Source organism: Embiotoca jacksoni, unplaced genomic scaffold, assembly GCF_022577435.1.
Source record: "Embiotoca jacksoni isolate LCO1_2020_lvr unplaced genomic scaffold, fEmbJac1.0.p SCAF_11, whole genome shotgun sequence".
Classification (NCBI taxonomy): domain Eukaryota; kingdom Metazoa; phylum Chordata; class Actinopteri; family Embiotocidae; genus Embiotoca; species Embiotoca jacksoni.
This window is the reverse complement of record NW_027185241.1, coordinates 19082488-19109410: the sequence shown is the minus strand read 5'-3', so window position 1 is coordinate 19109410 and position 26923 is coordinate 19082488. Positions and strand designations below refer to the sequence as shown.

Genomic DNA, 26923 nt, shown 5'->3' with positions numbered 1-26923 from the left:
GATGGATGGATGGTTACAATTTTATTGATGAGCAGGGTGTGATGTCATGATGATTTGAGCACGTTCCAAGCGTCCAGTTGACCAAACAGATCTCTGGGTCAGAACTACTTGTTGTATAATGTTTATTATAGCACAATAAGTTCCACATAGTGAGGAGGTTGGAGGGGATGCATGGGTCGACAAAACATCACACTGTTTCCCACTACCAAACAGATAGCATTTTTTTAAACAAAACCACAATCTCTCCCAAACTCACGCCATGAACTTTTCCAAGTTGTTTTGTTCTCAAACCGTAACCAAACTTTAAAAAAATGTCTGCAGGCATCTGTCACAATTTTAGAAGGAACAGTCTGCTCACAGAGAAACAGAGCGAATGGAAAATCAATTCAATGTTTTGTCATTTAAGTTGGAGGGCGTTGCACGAGGAGGCTTTTATAGTTTTGAGCAAAAACCTGGAAAACAGCTGATATCCCTATCCCAATATTCCCACTATTTAGTGATAACCGGCAAATGCTATCATTTTTAACAAGCTGCATTACCGTTAAACATCAGTATTTTAGCATTATCATTGAGAACATTGTCGCAATTTGGCATTAGAATCTAGCTTAAAGTTTGGCAACAAGAGATGATGTAGTCTTTTTTACCAAATTAGCATGTAAGTTCCATTTCTTACACCCCTCATAAGCATTTCCAAAATGCTTCTGTGGGGATATAATATAACACAAAATCAACGTTATGACTGTATCAGACACACTTCTCAAACCACAGAGAGACTGAATTTGTCAAGAATGATTTTGTGAAGGCAGAGCATATCAGTACAGCTTTGAAGTGGCATGCTGATATGAGCATGCTACAGCGTCGACATGTTAATGTGAGAGAAAAGTTTTGAGTGTTAAAAGATAAAAAGCTGCTGAAATGATCCAATTTATAAAACACTGATTGTGAAACAACCCTCTATGGATTACTCAACCTTCCAGGGAACACAGCCTCCAAGTTTGGGAAGTGAGCGTGAAATCACAAGTGTAAATTATGTGTTGTCGGCTTGAATGTGAAAATTATATATATAAAAAAAAAAAAAAAGGTTTGTGTGGCACAAACTGGGCACTCTGTTTTCACCCGGTTTTCAAATAGATAAAACGTACCCAAAACAGAATATCTCTGCTCTGGGATGCAATATGTAAGATTTAAGTCTTGTCCTGTCATACCACTTTGTTCATTATGAAGTGATAGAGTGTCATTGTAGTGTCCAGGCAGTCTCACCTCAGTTCAGCTAAGCGTTTCAGGAGTTTGAAATGTGTGCATTATTTCCCTTTTTTCCTATAAAGAAGACAAGAGTAGGCTTGAACAAACAAAATGTATTGTGACACTGAAACAGAGCTATGAAGAGTGGTATGTGTGTCTTTGCAATGAATTGATTTAATTGTATAATTGAGACACCCTATAAATATGTGGCAAGTCCACCTTGAGAGGTATTTTGTGAGGATTTGCAACCATTACTAAACAGCAGATTGGTATTTGTCCTTGTTTACCAAAGGACTACATCAAGATTTTGCACGGGTAAAAAAAAAAACGGGAAAAAAAACGTGTTTCTTGCAAGGTGTTTCTGTTTAAAAATGCATAGTGTTGGATAAAGGAATGAACATTTACATGTCTGCTGGGAGACAGTCCTCTGTTTGAACCACCCAACCATCTCTGACCTCCCCCTGACCCAAACTTTGTAACCTCACTTCCTTCTTTGCTTCAATCACAAGGGAACACACTTTCTTGTGTAAAATCAGCAGAGTATCCTTTAAGAGCCAGCCACTAGGCTACTAGTTTATGAGGAGATGGATCATGAGGACAACTTTCTTCAGTACACTGTTGTCAAAGACAGACTGCACGGGTGGTGGTTAACTAGATGACTCCCTCTTCAGCTACCCTTCCCTCCATTACTCCACCGGTGGCCTCATTACTGAGCAACATCCCGACATAGTGGGTCAATGTAACCTGTTCGTAGCTGCTGGCTGGTGTCCAATATGTGTGACCAAGTGATAATGCACAGGACTCAGAATAAACTGGAACTTGAGACTGATACAGCCAAAGATGTAAGGTTTATTACATTATAAAAAATATAACATCTCAAGTTGACTGGATAGTAAAATAACTATGTTACAAAAGAGGCCTTAACACAGGAGATAATGAAGGGTTGAAATAAATGATGTTTAATACAAAAATCAACCATAAATTAACAACTGAAGGACTAAAGAATGTGGGTCCAAACTGCATTGTGAGGGAGGCTGGTGGAGAGTAAGGTATACAACAACAAAACAAGGGGAAATTAGGCAACTGCAAAGTAGGCAAGCAAAAATGAAACACCACTGCAAACAAACTAATTGGAACTGAACCAAACTATTTCACAGCACTACGATATGCTGCAGCTAAAGAAACTCAAACAAAACATGCACTCAGACTGCCACCATTTGTTCTCCCTGACAGCCTGACTACAGCCACACTGGAAGGAAATGAAACAGAAAAACAGACCAAACTATTTTGTATTAAGACAAACTAAAACCTAACAAATTGAGGAAAAAGAACAGTAGCTGCCTTCTGTTGGAAAAGTCTGGTAAAATAACTTCCAGGTCTGAAACAAAGCCCTGTCCCCTCAGTTGGAAGCATGCAGGTGCCTGGAGACAAAATCACCAAACGAAGGCGGGCCTCAGCTTGAGCTCAGGTGTGCAGGAAAGAGGCCCAGGTGAGCTTCCTGTCTCCCTTTACAGCCTCTGTCCTCCCTTCCTGCCTGGGTCCCAGTGCTAGATAATTATCTACCCCTCCACATATGTACAGGAAGAAAAAACAACCGAAGTGGAACTGTACCTGGAGAACAATGGGCCTCATTCACCAATATCTTCTTAAGATTTTTCTTAAATTTGTTCTTAAGAAATATCCGAAGAAAAAGTCCTGTTTTAGTGATTTGTTTCCTTCTTCGGAATAATTATAATATATAAAGAATCACACTGATAAAAGTCAGATTAATTTTAATTTACTAACATGCAATTCATTGCTGTCAAACCTGGAAGGCAAAGCTGTTTTCTGGCTGTCAGGGTGTTAGTGTAGTGATTATTCAAAACCATGATGCTTTGTAAAGTAGCGCAAATAATGATTAACGTTATAAATAAATAAAAAAATACCATTGTAGATTAAAAACTATAATATTATACAAGTGTAGAGTTGAAGAAAACACACAAAAAAAAAAACAAAAAAAAAAATCATTTTTTGGCACAAACATTTCAGCACTCAGAGGTGCGTAAGTGTGCTCTTGAGTGTGCATAGATTTTGTTCTTACCTAAGAAAAAAACCCCAACTAAGAAAACATTGGTGAATACCAGAATCTTCGTCAAGTCTGCGTAAATGGGGTTTAAGAATGAATTTAATTTCTTCTTAAGAACGGTTGGTGAATGAGGCCCAGTGGTCTTAATCGGTTTAGTCATGATGATGTCGGGCCTCACATGGACTCTTCCATGAACCACCCTGTAATGTCCCTCCTTGCTTATATCTTTACACTTATGGTTCAGATGTCTTGATACTTCCAACTGGCCGTATCTAATTGACTATCTGGTCTGGAGGACAGAATTACAAGATTTTCTGTAGACAACAGATAAATAGTGCAGGCCAGGATGATGATAGAGTGACTGTACATGTACATCTGTAATTAACTCACTCAAACTAGAGGGTTTAGTTTGACGTTTCTCTTGCACGTGCACAAATTAAACTTGTGTTTCATTTGAAGATACGGTAAATGTTCATTCACCAACCCAACTTCTACTTCACCAACTTACTTTCCACACTGCTATTTAACCATTTTACTAATATGCCAACTATTTCTTGTCAGTTTAGCCCATGCAGTTCTTTCTCAATGAGAAAACATATTCCTATTATAACCCACGTGAAATATAGGGCTACTAAAACCCTGCATGTCATTTAGAGGTGTAGTTGTGTCATTTCCGGTTGAAACGGGCCGCGAACAGGTAGACACTTCCTGTTTCCGGTTAGACTCCTCTGTCAACAAACCGCCAACGAATGGACACGTCTTGGTATGAAACGCCACAAAATGTTTTTCACATACCAGTGCTAATAAGCTGCTCTTTGTTCAGAACCTCGGCTGTGAACAGGAGAGAGACGATTTCTGCTGAGTTAGAAGTGTTTGAAACTGTGGTGAGTTGGAGCGCACATACTTGTTAGCCACTGTGAAGCCAGAGAGAGAAAGCATCGCACACACTGTTAAGAGTTCAGATACATTTCATAAAAAAACAATCGGTGTTGTGAGAATTTTGTCTAATTGGTGCATGTTGCATCATTGCACTTTCTAAAAAAGGATTATTAGAAGTGGCAGGTAGCTGACGCTAGCGTCTAGCAACTGGTCAGTGGAGCAGGTTACGATGCGACTTTAAAGATGCATTTCACTCATTCTGCCGATACTAAAACCGGTCGGTTCTAGTGTGATTAACCCACTGTAAGGATTTGCAGGACAGTTGCACTGTAGTTGAGTCGATTTTGTTTGTTAAATACGTCTGTTAAATTGGTAATATTTCAGCTCATGTTCAAATGTAATGTGATAAAAGGATGTCTAAAAGTTATGCCAGTTATTGGATGACATGGTAATTCAACTCATTATAGCGTAAATATATCCTTAGTAGTTGGTTATACATTATGAGGTGTTAAAGATAAGAAAAAGAAGTGAATGAGGTCTCATGTTAGAAACAGGACATGAACATAATCATTTATTAGTCTGCACTGTTTGTGTAGATTGGTTTTAAGATACAGACAGAGTGTGGAAGAGCCGAGCCCAGCGAGACTGTGGACAGTCAGGGTCGCGGTGTGGCCGCCCGTAGGACCTGTCCATAGAGGACATCTGAGTTGTTCATATAAACGCCAGATAGGAACCAACACACACTATAAAACCTACCTGGCTAGAACACAGAAGAAACAGTCCTAGTAGTGATACATTCATTACGCACACGGATCACAATCTCAACTTTTGGATCGATTTACACACGAGCACAAGGACTAAACTTTACTTTTGGATTACCTATGCCTTAATTTAAAGGAGCACTGGTTGAGGATTTCAACTTTCAGGACAATATTATTTTTGCACTATTTTATTTGTACTTTTGAAAGAGCTCTATTTGTATTTTATTTTTCAATACATAAGTTAGCGCTGTATATATGTTCATTTTTGCTGTAAAGCAAATACATTTGTCAACTGTTCAGCTTCATAGTAACTCTGTCATTGAGTTATTCAGGCATGCTGCTATCGAACCTGACTTGACGTTAGCACCTCTTGCACTGCCACTTGGTGGGCACTAGGGGCGCTACACTATCCCAAGAAATTTGCACCGAATGTCATCAGCATTTCAGAGAATGTGGTCATTCAAGAAGGGAGAAGGATAGTTTACATCCAAGATAGCAAATAACACTCATCCAGTATAACTTTAATATAGACTGTATACAATATATTTGTACGTGCTGTAGTATTGTGGTGTGTTGGATATATCTATATTTTCATCAATGTGTGCAGCATAGAATTATGGACTCCTCCATTAACCCGTATACAGACACACACCTCACTCATACACCCATCCTGTGAGCCCATCCAGTGTTAAGGCAGGCCACCTCTACTGCAGCATGAACGCTGAAGAGCCATCCATCATGGTAAATGAAAGGTGGACAAAGTGTGTGTGTGTTAAAGATGTGTGTGTGCTGAGATAACATTAAAAATGCACTAAAGGTCTTCCAGTTGAAAAATTACCCATTTCCAAATGTATCACCGTCTTGTAACGTTGTTCGAGTGACTGCATGCAATCATGTTATTACCTGGACGATTTGTCAGTATAGCTCAGTGAGTAGAGTTAATGACTTGTGATGTACAGTGGAGGTCTCACAGTTCCTGCTCCAGCTCGTACCATGAATATCTTTATCTCTGCTTTGTCTCTGACTTCACCTTCATCTGGCCATCCTTCTTTATTTAAAACCAATATCTGACCGTCCCTCCAACCGCCCTTCCCACATGCTGGAACTTTTTCTTTGGTTTCATTTTAACACCTACACCCGCACTTTTGACCATGTCGGGAAAAAAAAGCCAAATGCTCTCATTTCTGGCTGCAGCGTTTGACAAAAGGCTGCATGAGATGGCTTGTGCTGGAAGCTTGTATGGGCTGTGACGTTGATCTCAGCCTGCTGTAATGGCTTCAGGCCATTAACCCTCCCTGTCATTTGCAATGACGTGCCTTTGAACGAGGAAAATGTCTCAGCCCACATAACTTATACAGCAGATTCACCACTCCTACTGCCAGCCTGTGGCTCGATGCCATGCCGTTCTCCCCGTCCACTACATCATCATCATATCAGCTGGACGACATTCCCACAGCCTTTGATGTCCAATCGCTTTCTTCTTCTCACTTAAAGCCATTTATTTCAACATAATTACTGTAAATCTCAATTTACTATTATTAATTTATACAAGTAATAAGTCCCATCACTTATTACTTAAAACACTATTTGTCATTCCAGCTTGATGTATTCAACAATCCATGATTTATTGAGTTATTTTTATGCGAAGAAACAGATTTAGGTATATTGCATTGGCGGCAATAGTCATCAGGTCAAATCAAACAGTGCCATCCATCCTCAGGTGTTGAGTTGCACTGAAAACTAAAAGAACACCGTGCTGCTTAAACAACATGCTGCAACTACCAAAACCTCATGTACCAAAACTTATGTCAATAAAATTCAGAATTCTGTGAGATTGTAAATGTAAATCTTGGCATCTGTCACCTGAGATATAAATACAGCTTCTACGCCAACTTGTGACCACTATATCAAAGGACTTGCAAAGCATTTGCTGGGCATTTTTTGTGTATATCTAACCCATCTTGGTAATAATTAATTTGTTGGGGCAAAAATAATGTTTTTATAGTTTTATATGGATGAATGGATGGTATGCACCATCAGTTCAGATTCAGTCAGACTACACCCAAATCAGCAGCTCTGAGGCTGTACTTGAGTTCAATGTGAATGTCAGTCAGCATTACTATTAAGAAACGTCTCCAAAAACAATTTTCACCATGGTCACTATCTATGTTAAACATGTATTAATTAAACACAAGAGTACAACTGAGGCTGGTACGGATGCCATTAGCTTTTCAGGCATTTGGTCATAGCTGCAAGGTTCTGGGCAAAATAAATACTGTTCTTCCTCTGGGGAAAATGTATGATTTATTATCAAATAGTTGTTGAGAGGTGATGTATAAAGATATTTTTGTGTGCCTCCTTGTAAACTGAGCTTTGTTTAGTAATTAGTAAACTAGTCAGCGAGTGGTTAATCGGCATTGCTTAGGCTTTAGAGGCAGGTGGGGCCTCGTATGCTAAAGCCCTGGCATCTTAAATCGTTTTTTGTATTAATCAGTTATTGAGGACTTAGTTTTTCTCATCTTTGCCCCAGAAAAAAACATCATACAATGTTCTTTTAAAAAATACGTAAAAGCACAGACGCCTGACACTGACCACGGTTCTTTGATCGACAAAGTAAAATTGGGAGTTGCAGTGGAAAAGCACTGAACCAAGGACTACTTATCACTTAAATAAAATAAATATTAAATATATGATTAAACCCTAATGGATTACTGTGATTTAAGGAAGCTTTGAAATTTGACAGTCTTGGGTGGAGGCAGGGAGAGATAACCACAGGGTGTAGAGGAACAAGGATGTAGTGTCACTTCTATACACTACATGGATTTGTGAAGGGAGGGTTTTTCAGCTTTGATATGGTTTTACTGTTCAGCTTCATCACTGTCATAGAACTCTTTCATACAAATTAAGGCAAAAAGTTGGGAGCTGGTGTGGAAATGATGAACATGTACAGTAGATGGCCTTTTTTCAGTGGCCAATACAAGGTAAATAAGAAGTAATATAAGTAGTAAGAACATAATAGTCAAGATTTTAAAGATGTAAATAGAGAGCATCTAGTGGCCAGCGGTGGTATTGCATCTTCAGGCATCACTGTGGCTGTGGTGGTGGTCACATTGCAACAATGGAATAATCAATTTGTTGTATCTGCAAATCTGCAGTCATAACTTCCTCAGCTATTACAGATCCAGATGTTAAGCCTTTATTCTTTTCATATAATTTTGCAAATTATTTTTAATTAATGCAGTTCCTTGGAATATTGCTGTCATATTTGAGCACATATCTGCATGTAGCTGTATAACTGAAGGTTAAAATAGGTTTAAAGGGACATTATACAACAAAATTGAAACTTCATTAACCTTGTGTGGTCTTTTTTAATCATTATAATCACTACAGCATACATATTCAAATAGGCTGTGCTGAAAATAATACATGAATTGCTTACTTGTATTTCGCATGGCCCAGTAATAGATCAGAGGCAGCAATAATGGCTGTAAAAAAAAAAGATGTAATTATGTTAATCCAAAATTGAAGAACTAAAACTGCAACCAATATTTATTGTCATTATCAATACTGACTTATTGACTGCTATTTCCTTTAATAATTAATTTTTTTGTCAAAGTCGTTGCCGATCGATTTTCTATTAATTGGATAATAAACGGATCCTTTCAGCTCTGGTTGGTTTCTGAGTACCTCAGAAAATTATGAAACTGACATTCCACTGAGGGTCAGTTGAAATTTAACAGAACATATTTGTCACAGCACCGCCTACGAGATTAATCCAGTGATGAAACAACCCCCCAGTGGTTTTGGCCACTTTGGGACAGTACAATCAGCTTTGGGTTTCTGCCATTGGGCCAGAAAACTAAAACAAGGAAGTAGATAAGACTTTAGACTCCATTTGGCTGAGGGGAAGTGTGGGTGAGAATTCTCTGTTGGTTTATAACTGGGAATGACCCATCTCACATCACACTATGATATTTAATCTATTTTATCTATCCAATAGGAGCTTTAAGTAGCTCCTTCAGTGGCAGACTGCTGCACCCCTCAGTGTAGGAAAGAGCGCTACCCGAGGTCGTTTCTTCCGACGGCTGTCAGACTGTTCATCACCACCCTGTAACACCGTTACACTGTTCATCTCATTTCATTTCATAGCACCAGACATTTTTTTTCCATTCATCCCAAACTGTATTTATCTTATTTTTATTTTTTTGTGTATATAGTCTGTGTGTGCATTTATTCTAAAATAATATATATTTTTACCTATTTTATTTCTTATATCTTATACGTATTTGAATTTTTTTTTTTCATATGGTGTGCACTTTTTGCTTTTCTTTGCTGCCGTGACGATCAAATTTGCCCACTGTGGGATTAATAAAGTCAAATCTAATTATCTAATCTAATTTTATAGAATAAATATATGTTTTGATACATTGTCAATGTTTTGATAATTATTAGATATTTGATAATATTATATATTAGACAAAGTGTAGCTATAGCAGGTTAAAATGGTGTAAATCTGCTGTGAAAAAGACAGAACAAAAATCATGCAACCACAGTCTGAATGTGTTTGCTTTCAGTTGACTGGCAGTGAGACAAGGGAGGGAAAAACACAACAAACTGGGCAGATGGACACTTATGGAAATGTCCAAACCTGGATATTGTTGTGATTTTTGTTTTATCACTGTCATCCCAACATGCTGCTGGTGTGTGGTCAGCTCTCCTTATGCCACAGAGTAACGCTCCACTGGGCTGAGAAGTGTTTACTCATATCATGTTTTTTTTCTAAAGCCACGCAGGTCAGCCCGTCAGAACTGCACGATGTTTTTCAGGAGACCTCCTCCAACATCTTCCAGATCAACGCCAACGGTAAAAGGACCATTCATTATCAAAACTAGGTGTGCGTGCACGTGTGTGTGTGTGTGTGTGTGTGTGTGTGTGTGTGTGTGTGTGTGTGTGTGTGTGTGTGCGCATGCGTGTGCGCATGTGTGTGCGCGTGTGTGTGCTTCTGTATCTCTTCTAATGACTTCAAAGATCAGGATGTGGGCATGCATAGGGCAAAACAGTTTTGAAGTTAGGGTTTGGATTTCCATATAAAATGTGAAGTATGACGTTGATCAAATTAAGATCTGGATTACTTTAGGATGGAGACTCTGGTTGAGATTAAATCTGATATCAGAAGAGGTTTTGATTTATTGGGTTAGGGTTTGGGTTTATGGTTAAATTGGGCTTCAATTTCAGTCCTTCCTGACAGCCGGTGGCAATTGAACAGGGCAGTAACAGGTGGGATTAACCTGGTTGGTGAGCTATTTGAGCTACAGAACTATTTCAGAGGAACAGGTTAGGTGCCCGTGATTTTAAAGCAATATTAGGATTAAAGCTTCCTTTTAGTTTGCAGATTAGTGTTAGTATAAAATTAATATCAGGAATAAAGTTGGTTCATAGTGCTAATCTAAATTCAAAAAATGTACTTGATTTTAAATTATTATTCAATTAATTTAGGATTAGTGCTCGAGTTTTGGATTGAAATCAATGTTATGAGATGTGAAAGTGGAATAAGGGTAGCTCAAACTGACATTTGATTTTGTGGGTCATTTTGAATAAAGATTTAACTCCTAATTAAGACTTTAATTATAGGGTTACACAACCCATCAAAAGTTATCTTTAGGACTCAAGAGCATGATGGTGTTTGTGAGTCCAGAATCGACTCTTTTTGGGTCACATAGCATGTTTTTAATCCTTCCAGTTGTCACATTAGAGAAGAATCTTCAGTCACTGGGAACATCTAGAGATTCAGCAGAGCTACGGCAGAGTCTGTGAGTAGCACACACACACACACACACACACACTCACACGCACTCACACACACACACACACACACACTCACACACACACACACACACACACACACACATGCACACACAAACATCAGCACACACACAAACACCATTTTAGGTGAGGTCCTAATTATTAATTATAGTTTGGCATTATCGGGAGACGTCCGCATTAAAGTAAAGTGATGTTTAGCAAATATAACCTTTGAGAATCAATATATTTGGTTCATTAAAAAAAAAAAAAAAATACAAGTTGGGTTTATAAGATGCTATTCAGTAAATATTTTACATCGCCCTAAAACATGAGGGGATGAGTTTAACCATATGTTTTTATGTATGTTATTCATCAGTGCCTCATTCTATTAACACGGTAAACTCAGAGATCAGGTAAAGATGCTGTAGGGCCGGTAAACAGCTGGACCTCCAGGGCTTCAGGTGAGGCAGGTATATGTTTCTGTGTCCCAATGTTGAGACCAAACCTCTTCCCTTGTCAGCTCTGGAAGGCTTACATTCATCTCTGCTTTCGAGAAAGGTGCTTATTTTCTCTTTGTTTCATCACCCTCTTACATATTGATTGTTCTTTTTTAGTTGAGCTGCCAGCAATTACCAGATTCAACATAGATGACAAAGTGTCCAATCTAAGATGATTGCATCTGTTTAAAATGCATTACATCCCACTGTGTTTGCTGGCATGTCATCAATTCTATCGAACATTTTTTATGATTGCCTTGGAAACTTACTGAGAATGCTTGGCTGCTTTTATTTTTAACTTCACATTTTCCGTCTGCAATATTGATGCTGGTTTCAAACAAAACATCCAGTGCCTCCAACTGAGGCAGATTACATCCAATATGATGCTTTGTGTTATTCAGCAGCTCTCAGTGTTTTGAAAGACTATTCAGTGGGCTTCCTGGTTTGTCAAGAATTTAATGGTGACTTTTAGAGCTCATTAAACCAGAGATTTTTTTTTTGTTTTGATCAGTAGATTTTGTGGTTCCAACAGTTCTTTCTTGTCGCCTGTGATAAACTTAAATATATACTGATTCGTATGGCACACTTTGAGCACATTCAAAATTACATCATTAATAACATTATCCAGGGTTTAGGTTAACAGTTTCATTTTTCTTACATGGTGCATGCTGATTCCAGGAGTTTTATGCCCTGACAAGAGTAAAATCCAAGGGACAAATCCATGCGAAGCCTCATTTTAGCATTTTTCTTAAGAACTCTAAAAACATAAGCATAAATATCCGGAATGATCCTGCACTGACGTGATTTGTTTTAGTACTTTATTCTATGTATTTATTTAGCCATTTTTATATTCTACTAAACCAACAAAAGACAAACACTTAAAGGAAACTTATTTTAGCAATACAAAGGCGTTCATTTTATATTTCAGGTCTCTTGACCAAAAAGACAGTGACAAAAAGAAAGCACCATGCAGATTGAAAGAGCCAACCTCGAGCTGTCTTGATGAAGGTCTATTGACCGGACTGTCATTTTCTTTGTGAATGCCTATTGAGCTGTTTTTTTCCTCTTGAACATATATTGACTGAAATGCACTTTGATCAAATCTGTATAAAGGTTAGCATGAAAGTGGTCAGTTTTACAGAAAACTGGTACACAAATATTGGGTGGTTTTTTTTTACAGTTCCCCACAATTCTAAAGAAGTGAATATGTTTCTGGAGCCGTTCATGTTATCCCATGATCCTCATCTGCAGATTGAGTTTACCCAGTTGTGGTTGGAGTTTTATTCAAATATTTTAAGGGCTGAAACGACATCATGTGAAGACCAAATATGTCCAAAGTAAAGAGTGAACTTTGACCCTCAACTTGAAGCAATTACTGCTCACCTTTTGTACTGATGGTTAAATCAAGAGAGTGTCATTCATATTCAAGCCTAAAGTGTGTTTAATTGTGGGGATCTTCTCTACAATGTTGTAAGGCTCTGTTGTAAACTTTGCTATGTCAAGTGCCTTGAGATAACTTGTATTGTGATATCGTGCTATAAAAGAAAAATTAAATCCAATGAAATTGTGAAAGTTAAACCCACTGAAGGATGGGTTTGAGTTAAATGTGTCTTAAACCCTTCGGTCTGAGACTGTTTTAAAATAGATGCCCAAATTCTCTTTCGTCAGCCAAGTTAATGCTGTAAGAAAACTGAAACTGAATCAAGCAATCATAGTATTTACCCTCTGTTAGATTACAGCTTGATAGGCAGTCTCAATTAGAAAAAAAAATGCTTTCCTATTTATTGTTTGGAAGTGGAGACAGAGATTAATTTACTCAAGAAGTTTCAGCTTCTGATATTATGTCATCTAATGCAATAATTTTTTCCACTTAATAAAGAATAGTATCCAAAAATGTTAACATGCACAAAAAATAATAATAAATAAGTGTAGTAATTCCACTGCAAGAAGCCTTATAACAATCAGTTAGTGATACTGATTAAATTGAACCTTTCATCTGCAACTCTACCACATTTTATTTATGTCTTGTTTTTACATTCTTATCGTTCATAATTTGTCTCAGAATAACACAGGATCCAGTTAAGCTTGTCAGAGAAGTTGTTTCAAAAGCTTTTGCCACAGCTTGCTCCGAATAACTACAGTTCCTGAATGCTGAGGCAGCTTTCTGTGACTCTTGCTGCAAGTTTTCTGCCAAAGCCAACATATTTATGGACGTGTTCATGGATAGCTGGTTGTCATAGTGTTCATGATCAGAGATGAGGCGCAGACCGACCTTGCCTCAGCACTGCAGCCTTTTACAGGCTTTTTCATGCCATGTGACGTCCCCTCCCTCCTGCTACCGACCGCACCGTATGTGTGTTTCCAACCACCTGCCGCATCATGAAGATCAGCAAGCTAACCGGTTGACTTGTTACATGTAGCGATGTCTACCTGGCTGTGAAGACGAATAGTGTCTCTGAAAAGGACATACAACATGGGGTTCCAGTTCAAGATTGACAGAATATCTAAAACCAAAAAACGTTGTCCCTTTTTCCTTGATCCGAGTGCACCGTCTCCATACCTTTATTATATGTGCTGAGACCAAACTATCTCTCTCTCTCTCTCTCTCTCTCTCTCTCTCTCTCTCTCTCTCTCTCTCTCACCATGTTCTGGCACAAAGGCATTTATTGCGTTGTGTAAGTCTTCAATGTGCGAACACATTGTAAGTGCGATGTGTCCATTGATTAGCTTTAATTCGCATTGGCTCAACATTTGGCTGAGTTTGCAAAAGGCCCTCAGCGTTTTTGTTGATTTATAGCCAAACTGATATGTGTAGAGATAGATAAAGGTAGATGTGTTTTATTTATCGATGCATAATGGGCTGCTGGGTTAATTGAATGTAGATTTATGTCACACTGATAGGTCACTGCCTACTCAGACAAAAAGTTCACCGCATATTACTAGTACAGTAACGTCCATCGTGGAAAGGGTTATAACAATACTGATGTACCAATGTGGATGAGAATAGGTGTTGATACTCTCCGTACTGGCTCTGAAGCTTTGTAACTACTTTGTAAAAAAAGGGGGACAAAATACAAAGCCCTCGTTCTTTGTAAAAGAAGCAGTCCAACATCAGCTAAACTGAGTCTGTATTTGTCAGTTAGATTTCCTTCTTTTAATTGCTCACCAAACTGTGGCACAGAGTTACCAGCAAGTAGTTTTGTTTTGTTGCAAGAACCATAGCATTACTCATGTTAAAAACAGTAAACCAAGAGCTATGTTGATTGGGATTTGTTATATAGTGTATAACAAAATTCACACTATTTATTTGCCATTACCCATTCATGACCTGTTGTTACCGCAAAGTGCTCCACATATGTTTTTTGCTAACCACAGCTCTCTTGCTGTGATAATAGTCCTCTGAGAAATGGGCTTCACATATACATGTGGCTCTCGCAGCTTTGTGAAGTATGTCTTTATGCACATTTTCACCACAGCTGGGTTATTTCAGGATCTCTCTGGAAATAATCACTGGGGAAAATGTTTTTGTCCATTGCTTGTTTTCATAAGAATACCCTTGATACACACAGACACAACATGTATTATATGTTTTATAAAGTGCAGATGAGGAAGGATTAAATCAATGTAATCTGGAGGACAAGAACAGAAAAAAATGGCTCAACTCTGAGATATTAAACAGACATAAATAATTATCATAATGGCCAATATGGAGAGGAGGAATAAGTACACGAGAATTGTTTTCGTACAGGCATTAAAAAAACAAAGACAAAAACAATCCTATTAAATGGATTACTGATTTATAAATCTGCTAACTTTCACCAAGGTCATGGATTCTGTTTGGATTCAGAAGAATATGGGACATTTAAACAACTTCACAAACAAATAATTAAACAAATGCTATTTCACAACCTGACATTTCTTGATCGTGTGCTTCCGATTTTTCCCCTGCTAAAAAAAAAAAAAAATCCACATTTTTGAAAACATTATCTTTAAGCACTGTTTGATATGATGCACAGTTCATCGTTGAATCAATGAGTGCAAGCTGCCAGATCTCTGAGGCAGGGACAAAACCTCCAGCCTATTTCCACCACCAGACTTTACAGTTGGTAAAAAAGTTCTTTGCCTGAACAGCTGTCTTTTGTCTTCTCCCAATACGTTTACTGTTTCTGTGGCCGACAACTATCATTGATGTTTCTCCCCAGAGCACATTATTCCAAAAGGCCTGGTCTTTGCTATACATCCAAAGGGAGAGGCTGCTTTCTGTAGAGCCAATGGATGGAGCCGGACCTCATCTAGCTCCGATGCAGTGTTGAGCAGTTGTAAGTGCATAGAAAGGGTCAAACTCACAGTCACCACAGCCCTGTGCTTCTGTGACAACGTTTTTACAGTTACTGTTCACTGAAGAGCTAAAATGTCCAGGTCCAGAGATTGACCCCTACTCGATACCTCCAGTCCTCGAGTTCAGTGAGGTGGGACAGTTAAAATTGGGGTTAGGGATAGGGATAAAGACTGTTTGACTGACAGTGAACTAACCGCACACTCCAAGGTAACTTTGGAGGCGTAGCAATAGATGTCTGATGTCTCTGCCCCTTTGATTGGTCACTTTGAAATGGCTGTAGATCTGTCAGGTCATGATCAATGTCAGTGTTATTCAAAGGCTACTGGACTTTTTGAGTTTCTTGAAAACATTTTGTCTGAGAGGCCTCTTTAGTTCCCAGGATATTTCTTGAAACATATTGAAGAAACTTAAAAAAACAAAACAGTTCCCTTTGGTTAACACTTAAATAGACCTGTGTTGTCTTTATAAATTGTACTGTACTCAGATTCAGCGGATTAAACTCTGATTTACATGAATATATTATCACCTTGCCTGCCTTCATTGTATTTCAAAATAACCTGTCACGACCATAGTTCTGTAAATTGTTTACTTCCAATAATTTGGAGATCTTGTTAAATAATTTAAGTCATCGGCATTCACAACCTTTTTTCTGCAGGCTTTAGAGCGTTTTGTTAACGACAGATCTGTACTGTTACTTGATACTCATACTTGAAGGAGTAGTGCCTGACTAGTTTAGTTCAACTTGGTGTATTTCCCTCGGTGATACAATGTCATGCTATCTTTGCACTTTCCACCTTGTAAAGATTTGTTGAAGTGAGGAGTCACACAAAACAGCTTATATCAGGGCAAAAAGCACAAGACCCTCGAAGCTTTCCAAAGAACATGACTTTTACGTCAATCATTTGAACTGTTTTCTTTCCAGACACAGAAATTAGCCAACTGGAACAGACATTTTGACAAATGCATTAGGGCAGTGACTCCAAAACTCTGTTACATGAACCCCTGGTGGCTCCACCTGGTGGTATACAGCAGCGCTGCTGAAAGGCCTACCAATTGCACTTCAACTTGCACAAGCTCAAAACATTATTGTTGACTTTATTTCATTACAGAAAACAGTTAGGACATTCATCATCATATCACATTGGGATGATGTAAAAATGATCATGATCATCATTTAAATGTTTCTGTGCTTAGCCATGTAGGGTGATGTCACGACACATCCAATACAGCATAATGCTACAGTTAGCTGGACGTCTAAATAAGCTCTCCTTGCACCTCCCACTGCTTAATTTAAGTGATTGTAGCGAATGCTGGACTTAAATGTATTCCTTGACTTTAAAACACCATTGTTGCATAGTTTAATCAATCTGCAGTGGGAAGTGGATCTTAGTGATACGTGGTCTGAAAAGTTGGTGAACCTCTGCATTAGTGTGACTATATCCTCTGCGCCTTCCTCATGGACTGCAGTAGCAAGTGGAAGAACACAGCTCCAGCTATTTACCCTGAAGAAGACATGCATATGCTGCACTAGTGTCACACACAGCCGACAGTCACACACGCGTTTCTGTGCAAGAAGCAACACTTCTTTTGTGAAATAAAAGCAAGTCTCATTTGTGTGCGTGGTTGGAATGGTAACCGGCCATCTGCATGTCTGTCTTTGGGCAAAGAGACTCAAACCTCACGGTTAATAGAATTTGACCCGCCCCGTAATCGTGGAAATGCACACGGCAAAAAGTCTAAGTGGATTAATAGCCGGCACCCTCTGAGTGTCATTGTCTTTGTTAGCACATTAGGCATTAACGGGTGTTCTGCCTGTAACACACCAGAGGACACAGGGCCATGTTTGGTTACTCTTTAGATTAACATTTTACATTCTGCACACATTGCAAACACATCTGTCTTACTGTTTTTTAATGTTATTTTTCATTTATTATCGATTTAACTGGTCTAATTGACACTTTTTTTTCTTGGTACCAAAAACAGGCTGTATCCACCAGGATTTTAAATGTTAAATCAAAACCAGGATCCTTTCCTAGCTGGAGTAATTTTTGTGCCTAAATCTTACCAAACCTCGATCAATGAGCTGTTACATTGTCTGTGACAGAAGGCGATGTGTCAAAAAGGTAGTCCCGAGTCATGTTGTCCTGCTGACACTCCCACATCAACATCCACACACCTTGTGAACTGATTTGGACGAGCTGAAACTGGAGACTTCATTAAGTCCAGAAACAGAGCAACATTATTGGCCGTTTATAACATTCTTCCACTATGGCACTAGAGGCGTCAGAGTCATACAGCTAGTAATTACTGTACTGTGAAATCACCACAGCTGTAGAGGCAATCACTAAAATAAACATTCATTACATAATTTGCAGGAAACAGGTAGAAATGCCACACCATCTTTTCAGACTCAGACTGTGGATGCACCTCTCCACCTCACCCTCCTCCACTCTTACACAACAAGCAGGCATCACTCTACCTCTCAAACCCACGTTAATGCTCAACTCTCAAACTGAACATGCGGAACAGTAGGTGTGCGCTCTGTTTGAGATGCATATTTAAATGTCAAATGGATTTCAGAGCTGCAGCTCTGTGTTTGCATTCATACGAGTGTAGTTTGTCGTCTCCAACCGTACTTTCCTGTTGTGCTCACTGGAAATCTCTTTCCATAAGCACCTGAAAAACACCTGTAAATGTAAATATAAAATGTCAAGTGTGTTTGTGAACTGTCACTGTAGGCTCATGTTGTCAGCATGTCAGCATGTCAGGCACGTTGGAACATTTCATGAAGATGGAATGCTGTGAAAGACACCCAGTGGAGTTTTCTTGTAAACAAACACAGTTATGTTCACAGTGTTTTTCAGCAGAAAGGACAGTGTATTCTCAGAGCCTGAGGAAGATTTGGAAAGCAGTGGTAACAAGAGCAGTTCATTTTGTGGTAACAATACGGTTGGATGAAGTGAGCCTTAAAAGCCTGTTTATCCATGTTTCAGAGCTCAGCTAAATCTTAGTCCCAGTAAAGTACAGAGCGTCAATTTCCAACCGTGTGTTCTCTGGTGTCAGATGTGAATGCCCTTTCTCAAGCCAGCCACTCACTCTTTGAGGATGAGCACTGAATCTTTGAAAGTTTGTATTCACAGTCAGTTGATGAAGATGGAATTGAATCAGGCTTTTGTTCAGGGTTCATTCAGGAAACCTTGGAACAACGTCATTTAAAATGACTTCCAAATCCCTAGGTAGTGGCCTTTTGAGCGCAGATGCATAGACGCAATACTTTCTGGGCGCATGTTTTTGTGTCTTGATCATGAAGTGTATTTCAGAAGGTCCCATTCCAATTTTGATTAAGAGTTCAAATACATTTTCATAAAAATTTAAAAACATGACCTGAATTAAGGTTTCCACCCATTACTGTGATGTAAATATTACGTGTATTAACATGAAGAGGCAGTGGTTCTAATTGAACACTCGGGTGTCATTAAGGCCCTTTTCGTTTATGATTGTATTTTACTGCAGAGTCTAAGGTTAGGAGGACTCGGTCTGTCTGAAAGCTTGTGGATGACCAAAATGCACTCACAAAATCGTTTCACGAGTTTCTCGACTACTTTCTACTTGTGTTGGTCTCACGCTGTATTTTACCACTTACAATCACCCTGTAATTAAATATTAACAATTAATTGACTTACATGCAAAATATGGATTGAAAATCTGCACGCGCTGTCTCACAGGAAGGATCAGAGACGTAACGTACATAGAAAGACCCAATCCCATATAGGTCTCCCCACATAAACAGACGCAGCTCCGCCATCTGCTGTTTTTAAAGAGAGGGAGGTTAAAAGCTTACAGTGCCTGGTATTCCCAGGCGGTCTCCCGTCCAAGTACTAAGCAGGCCCGAGCGTGTTTGGCTTCCGGGATCTGGCGTGTTCAGGTTGGTATGGCTGTAAGCTGCTGCCGTGTGAACAAACAGGCCTTATCTAGATGTCATGTCCGGAGTTGCATGCAAACTCGTCCTTGGTATCAGACTTGGTGCCCCTTTCATGTTTTTGTGGACTTAAACACACTCAGTTGTTCATGATGAGGATGTCTGACATGTATAAAAGGTCTGGGAGTTGCCTGGGCAATAGCTTACGGCTATACCACCGTGACCTGCGCGTGCATGGGTCTGGAGGTGAAACACTGTCAGAGGAGCAAGCGGTTGAGCAGGAGTTTTGTCAAGGCAAGCTGATTTAGGCCTAAATTTCATGGCATTAGGATGTGGTACCGTCATCCAATTCAATAAGACCGCTGACTCCATGTGGTGATTTGAATTTTGAATTAAAAGTGAGGTTTTGGTCAAGTATGACATCAAGGTACTTGGGATTGGGGTCATGTCTGAGGTTGGTGCCATAGAGTTTGATGTTCAGCGTGGTGTCGGCTAATCGGTTTGCAATATGGAATACAAAGCATACTGTCTTGGGCAGGCTCAGCTTTAGGTGTCATTTGTGGAAGTACTGGCTCAGCAATGAGAGGTCCTTCTCAAGGGCGTTCTCCATCCATCACGTTGAAAGATCAGCAAATTCAATAGCTGAGTCGATAGCATAGGTGTATTGTGAACACTCCCCAGCAGGTATATCGGTGGTGAAGATGTTGAAAAGCATTGGGGCAAGAACAGAGCCTTGGCGGATCCCGTTCTTTAGTCTTCTCTTTCTTACTGCATTAGAGATCTACAGTACAAAAGTACAATCCTGTATAAGCAGCATGATACATTTTACGAGCTTCACCTCAGGGCAAATCTTCAAGTTCCCTGATTTCTGCAGTGACTTCTCTGGTGAAGGCTTTTGCTTCAGGTGAGCGGCCTTTCCATCTGCCATTATTGGCTAGTGCTTAGGCGATTGCTTTGGCGCATAGTTTAGCTGCGGAACTTCGCCCTGTCAGCTGGATGGTCGTATTCCAGGTGTTGCTACTGGAATGTGTGAAGTTGATGTTATTGACTTCGTCAAATCTATCTATTCTCTTCTGGCCAAGAAGGTCCAGCACTTTGTCGCCACAACATTCTGTTGGTCGATTTCAGTGGCACTCATGTAGTCATTATACAGTTTTCACAGTCTTTCTAGGGAATTAATGTTGTAGCATTATGTTGCAGCGTCTGCTGATGTTGTCTGAAATGAAGGACAGGTGTGGGCATGACCAAGTGCCATGTTTTCCAGAGTATAAAATTCTGGGATCGACAAGCAGAGGAAGGTTTTTACTTTCAGCCCAGTTGCTGGCCATGGAGCTATTTCTGTCAGTGTTGGTGTTTCTGTCATTAAAATCACACAAACAAAGGAGTTCAAGGGATGGTGGGGATGGAGGGAGGATACATCCAACTCGACAGGTGATGGTTTGTAGATGTTGCAGATCTTCTATGGTGCACCATTCAATGGCGGAGTTGGCAGGATATTGCTGGAGGGCTCCTGCATTTATTCTGTTTGGTATAGCAAGCGTTGCCATGTTTGTTGTGACCTATGAAGCTGTTGAAGTCGAATCCATCAATAAGTAGCTAAGTGGGTCTCTTGTGGCAGCAGTATGTTCGCCTGATGTCAGACCCTTGATGTTCACTTGCAGTAAACGCACTTCAATTTTAGCCATGGGGCTCGTCTTGATGAGGACGCGTAATGCCTAGTGGGTAATGTTTGAAAGTGGAGAGCCAGCCTGACTTGCAGGTAGCCTCTTGTGGGACATAGAAATATTCAAAAGGTCTGTATTCAGCTTGTGGGCCGCTTGCTGACTAGGCCTGATCTCGGTACTGTGGTTACAGCAAAGTGACACCTTCATGGTCGGACTCTGGCAAAACATATGTGTTTATAGTTATTTGCACTGATTGCAAATAACTGCAAATAAAAAAGATTACTCTGTAGACTCTGTCTTAAAACATTTTCATGAAAGCCATTTGATTCTATTTATTGACCTACTAAGGCCATCCATCCTCCTGGACCCGGAGTTATGTCGGAACATGTTTAGTTATGTTAGATACTGAGCTCAATATACATACAAACAGTACATGGTCATCTTTTCTAATGTTTGCTAACTTCCAACTACCATCTCTGTCACCCCTGTGTGTACTGTAAAAAGTACAATGAGCATATGACTGACACACCACTAATTCATTTCTTGCTGATAGCCATTGTTTCTCCTATTCCTTGTCTGTTTCTGGTTCCTTTGTCACCTAACTGGCTCATAGTTATATATATATTTTAACATGTATTTTCAACCTCTTCAGCGTTAAAACAACTGCAGGGATCCATATTTCTTACGTCAACCTGAACCAAGCTTGGGTGCTCTCCCCTGTGACATCACAACCAAGTTGTGTTTTTGAGGGGGGTATAAAACTCAGCAACAAAAATGACTGAATGTTATTGTCGTCTACATATGTTGTCAAAAATCTACTTTCTGCTTCATTTTGCAGAATGGTTTGGAATGGTGTTCAATGTGGTGGACTCACCATATGCACCGGCAAACGGTGTGATAGAGTGTGCAGTGAGAGGATGGAAGGCGTGGAATGGAATTGAGCCTTAGAGACTTGTCAAGATTTACTCACTTTTTTCTTTCCTGTACTAGTTTGCGGGGAGTTGTTTTTCTTGCCCTCTCTGATGTTTAAGCCGAGGGCGTCATTCTGACACTTAGATGGACGGAAATACACGGCTTGGCCTGGTACACAGAAAAATCAGAGAGCTTGAGGTGAGATCCAAAAGCGGAAATTTTGCCAGCACACGGAGGCAGTCGGAGTGTAAGGAGGGGTTAAACTGGAACAGGAAATCTGTGCTTGCAACAGTGCATCTGAGTGCAGATGAACCGTTTTGAAAGATAGCTGAGCAAATCCTCGAGGGAGCAGGGACTGTTTGAGTCAGAGGTGAGACTCCTGAGAGAGAATAGTACAATATTTGATTGTGAAAACAAGAAATCATGCATTCAAATTAAAAGAGCATGCTTTTGACTTACTGCAGTAATATACCCCAATAATTCTGAACTTCACCTAGCCAGCGTGCATTCAGCATTATGTCAGAGAGTGCTCTATTTGCCACGGATCCTTTCTCTATCCAGTGCTTCACCCTGTTGTCAAGGGCCAAGGGGCCACAGTGGCAGGTACCGAGAACCTGCTAGTGTTATACTGTTCTATTGTTATGTGATGTAGTTTGCCAGTCCACATGTCCAAAGCGAAAAACGCATTAGCAGTGTTCCCATCGAAGTTAAAAACGATATGAAAAATGTATGCAAGGTACTAGTCATGTTTTTAGCAGGAATTTTGTTGTTGTTGCTCCCAAAAAAAAAATAAAAAAAATCATATTTTTAGCATTATCAGAATACTATCCCCTAATTCCCCAAATGCATTTTTTTTTTTTTTTTAATTCAGTTCATTTAAATTGTATTTATCGCAACAGAAGTTATCTCAAGACACTTTACACAGCAACGCCCTCACTAAAGAACCTTGGAACATTATATAGACTTGACTAGACTTAGACTTTATTAATCCCACTGTGGGGAAATTTAGTCATCACAGCAGCATAGAAATACAAAAAAGGTCCACATAATATGAACAAAAATTACAAATACGTATACATAAAATAAGATAGATAAAAATAATTATTTTAGAAAAAAATACTATCAATGAATAAATACACACACACACGTGGAATTGTGGCATTGTAAGAACCCAACAATTCAACCATTCCCACAGACAGCTGGAATGAAAAAACAACAATTCTTTTTTACAGGGAGAAAAGCCGCCAACAGAACCGGGCTCAGAAGTGGGCGGCCATCTGCCTCCACCTCAAAATCTTTGAAAAAAGATGGAGCTTGGCTCTTAAAAGAGCTTTGGAAGTTAGCTGAATAATTTTGAATTATGTTCTTGATTTCGTGGGAAGGAAAATAAAGGTTCCAGTTTACCTGCCCAATGGAAGTGCAGAAAAAACTTCCCTGGATTTTATTTTTTACTCAACTATTTATGGCATTTTCATGTGTACAATCCAACCTTCTTGGAATGACTTTAAAACGTTTAATTTCCAACATGATTAGACATTATGTTGTACATAACTTTGTTGGCCCTAACTGTCTTTGGAAAGCACGTTTGTCTTGTGACAAGGTCAGACAGTGCCACATACAAACCAGTTCTTCTCTAGTTTAACTTAGTGCTAACTCCCTCCTTCAGCCTACAGACAAGCTAACCCATTCCATGCCAGTTTTATTTGTATGTTTACATTGCATGTGGACAATTCTAAGTGTTATATATATAATGCATTACACTCATAAAAGAGACAGAACCGTGCGAAAGCAGCAAAACATTTAAAGCATATTTAACCCTTCCAAATATCGAAGAAGTTAAGAACAGTCTACGCAGTGAAGGCAGAGAGATAAAATATCAATACTGCATCAAACTCCAATCTTTTGTACTTAGCATAACTAAGTGTGCACTTTGATGCTGAGTGTGCTGATGTGATGCTTTCACCACAAGTCATTGTAGGCAATGTGATGTCATACAGTGTGCGTGTGGATATTTTTGACTTTGGTCGGAGCTGAGTTTTGAAAATGTTTTATGTTGTCATCTGAGCCAGTGAGAGGTCAGCAACTCCAGTGGGTTTAATCCTCATCAGAAGCCTGTGCATGGGTCGCTCTGTCCTGTAAAGCCCTTAAACTATGACTGCAGTCAGAGAACAGCATCCCGCACCTCCTCCACCATGTCTCCCCCACTCCCCGCCTCTTCCATCTCTCACACCTCCCCCTGCAACCAGCTGCTCCCAGACTCCTCACTTCTCCTTCACCACCTCATAGGAATACCAAACACCGAAACACACGGCAGAGGTGACCGACGGAAATTCACAGTGTGTGCACTTCCAATCTTTTGCATGCTGTTTCTGGCTACCTGGCTCTCGAGCTTGTTGTGGGGGTAGATGGTGACTAGCAGATGTATCACTGTGCAGCGATACAGCAGAGGTTCTCCGCGGGGTCCTCAGAAGTGGGCGAGCTCTGATTGTTTAGTAACAGCGTGTCAGTGGTGGGCGGGGCTTCCACTGACTCATGGGTTATCATCACAGATCATCAGCACCGGAGCACAGCTCAGACAGTATTTTTAGCTGATGGGTGCAAGTTTAAAGGGATCCCATGTGCTTACTTCTGCTGCTACCTGTCGCAAGAATTAATGTGCAGCTGTAGATTGAGTCACACGCTAAAGAGCTGATCAGTAAAGAGATATTTACCTTTTGACACTAAGAATTTTCCAACTTGACGGTAAAGCAATGATAATACACATTTATGATAACAGAGATAGCTGTAAAATATGAACATATTTGGGCAATAAAACCATGACTATATTACCAGAATAGAAATTAACAAAATGTTGAAGAGCAGTATCAGTCACTATTTTTGTGCCATTGATATACAGTATGTGGGCAGGAAGTAAGCTCAGTCAGAAAATGACTAATGTTCATGGTCCATGGGCCCAAAAACACAGACGCCTGATCGAGCCTGAAATATGTTTTTGCGTGTTCGCCCAGTGAGCAACTTGAATTCATGTTGATCTTGATCTAATGTGCATCTTGGAACACAGTGTCCAGATTTCTTGATAAAGGCCCGGCATGTCCAGTTTTGTTTGAATCGTGCATGCCCACAAAGAAGCACATGCATGAGCACAATGGTGAGTCACCATTTGACTGTTCAACACTTGGTGGTGTTGGTGTGCCAAGAAACAACACAGATAGAGACTATGCATTAAGGAGAACTAGATACTGGACTCAATGATGTCACCTGCTCACTTGAATATAAACTGCTCACCATTTTGCGACCACATTGTGCAGCCTACAATAATATTTCCTCCGTTGTCCCAGTGATGACATGGAAATAAAATATATTTTTCTATTTTTTTGGGGAGGTTTTACTAATATGAAACCTGCATTGATTTAAAGTTTGTAACAGGAAGAGTAAAACCTGACTTTGTTTGTAGTTGAAGGCTTCGTGTCTATCATAATGTCAAGAGGGAAAATGCTTTTTGGGCCGCAGAGGATCTCGTCATTGCAGTAATGCAGAGCTGCCACTAAGTGGAAACCCTCCATGACATCCATGACCTGTGCATAAAAGTGTTCGTAGCTTCCGGGTCTGAAAAATGAGGCCATGTCAGAAGTGCCTTAAGCTGCAATACCACCAGGTGCCACTAGAGGTTGACTCCAAAAAGCCTCTGGCTCCATAGACTCCCATTAAGCTCATCTTATCAAATTCTCAGTCAGTAAAATGACTCCAACAGTTATTTCCGTGTTGATAGTTAAAGTCACTCCTTCTGCCAGTTTTCTGGTGCTCCATCTGAAAACAATCCGTCATTAATTAAAAAATAAGACCAGTTCTTCGGGGCATGTCTGTTTGATTGACAGCCCTTTCAGGGCTTACAGTGAGATCCACTGCTCGCTCCTCCCCAGCTCGTCCAAATATGGTCACTTCCTGCTCCAAACCGCTCCGAACTGGTGGCTTCATAACGGCTGTTCACAGACTAACGGGTGAACTCACTGCTGGGTGCCGCTCGGTGACATCACACATTGGTTTGTGAACAGTCGTTCTAAAGCTTCGACATTCGGCGCATCACCATTTTTGCTTTTTGGAGCCATGAAGTGATTTTTGGATGAGGGGTGGATCTGTCTAGACCTGACCGAGAACCTATGGACACGGTGCCGACCTACCTGGACTAGAAACATGAGTGCATCCCACGTGTGTCAATCAGCTAATCATACCATAATGACAAAAAAACAATTATTTAATGAGAGAAGTTGATGCTTTTTCAACAGGAGTCGATTGGAGCGAGCGGATTTATGGAGCGAGCTCATAGCAGCCCTTAATATACATGCATATTAGGCCTTAAATACACATTTTCAATTTGATCAGAGACACTTAATATAAACAAATAGTTGATCCAAGTACGAGGGCTAATGAGACTCTTTCGGTAGCTTTAAAATGGAGCATCTTCCCAGATTGGCCTCCATTTTTTAACATCCACATACTAACATGCTCACAGTTACAAGAATAGGCTGATCGTTATCGGTTTAATGTTTAACTAGTTTAACTATATTATTTTAGCATATTAACATTATAACATTAACAAATTAGCATTAAACACGCTCAGCGGAAGTTTGCCGTCCCATGACCCTTACAGGTAGCATGAATAAAAGAGTTAAAGTTACCAATTTTACACGCTATAGTCAAATTACAAGAAAATTATTACTTAGTTTAAAAACAGTTGTGTAATGTCCTCTGTTAAAGGCCACATTTCAGACTGGGAGTTTGGACATCACACGATTTGGGAAAGAATGAAGATGTAGGACATTTAGCTGGCAGCGAGGTGATAATA

At 39.7% G+C, this 26923-nt stretch overlaps 1 protein-coding gene across 1 annotated transcript in view; it reads left to right on the top strand.

The window, feature by feature from the left end:
* The window catches only part of tsnare1 (T-SNARE Domain Containing 1), a 170836-nt gene that overhangs the window by 54906 nt on the left and 89007 nt on the right, over positions 1–26923 (top strand). The window contains exons 3-4 of the mRNA XM_069143474.1: positions 9733–9810; positions 10688–10757. Of these exons, the coding sequence (XP_068999575.1) occupies positions 9733–9810; positions 10688–10757 (148 nt within the window). The remainder of the gene's footprint in view (positions 1–9732; positions 9811–10687; positions 10758–26923) is intronic.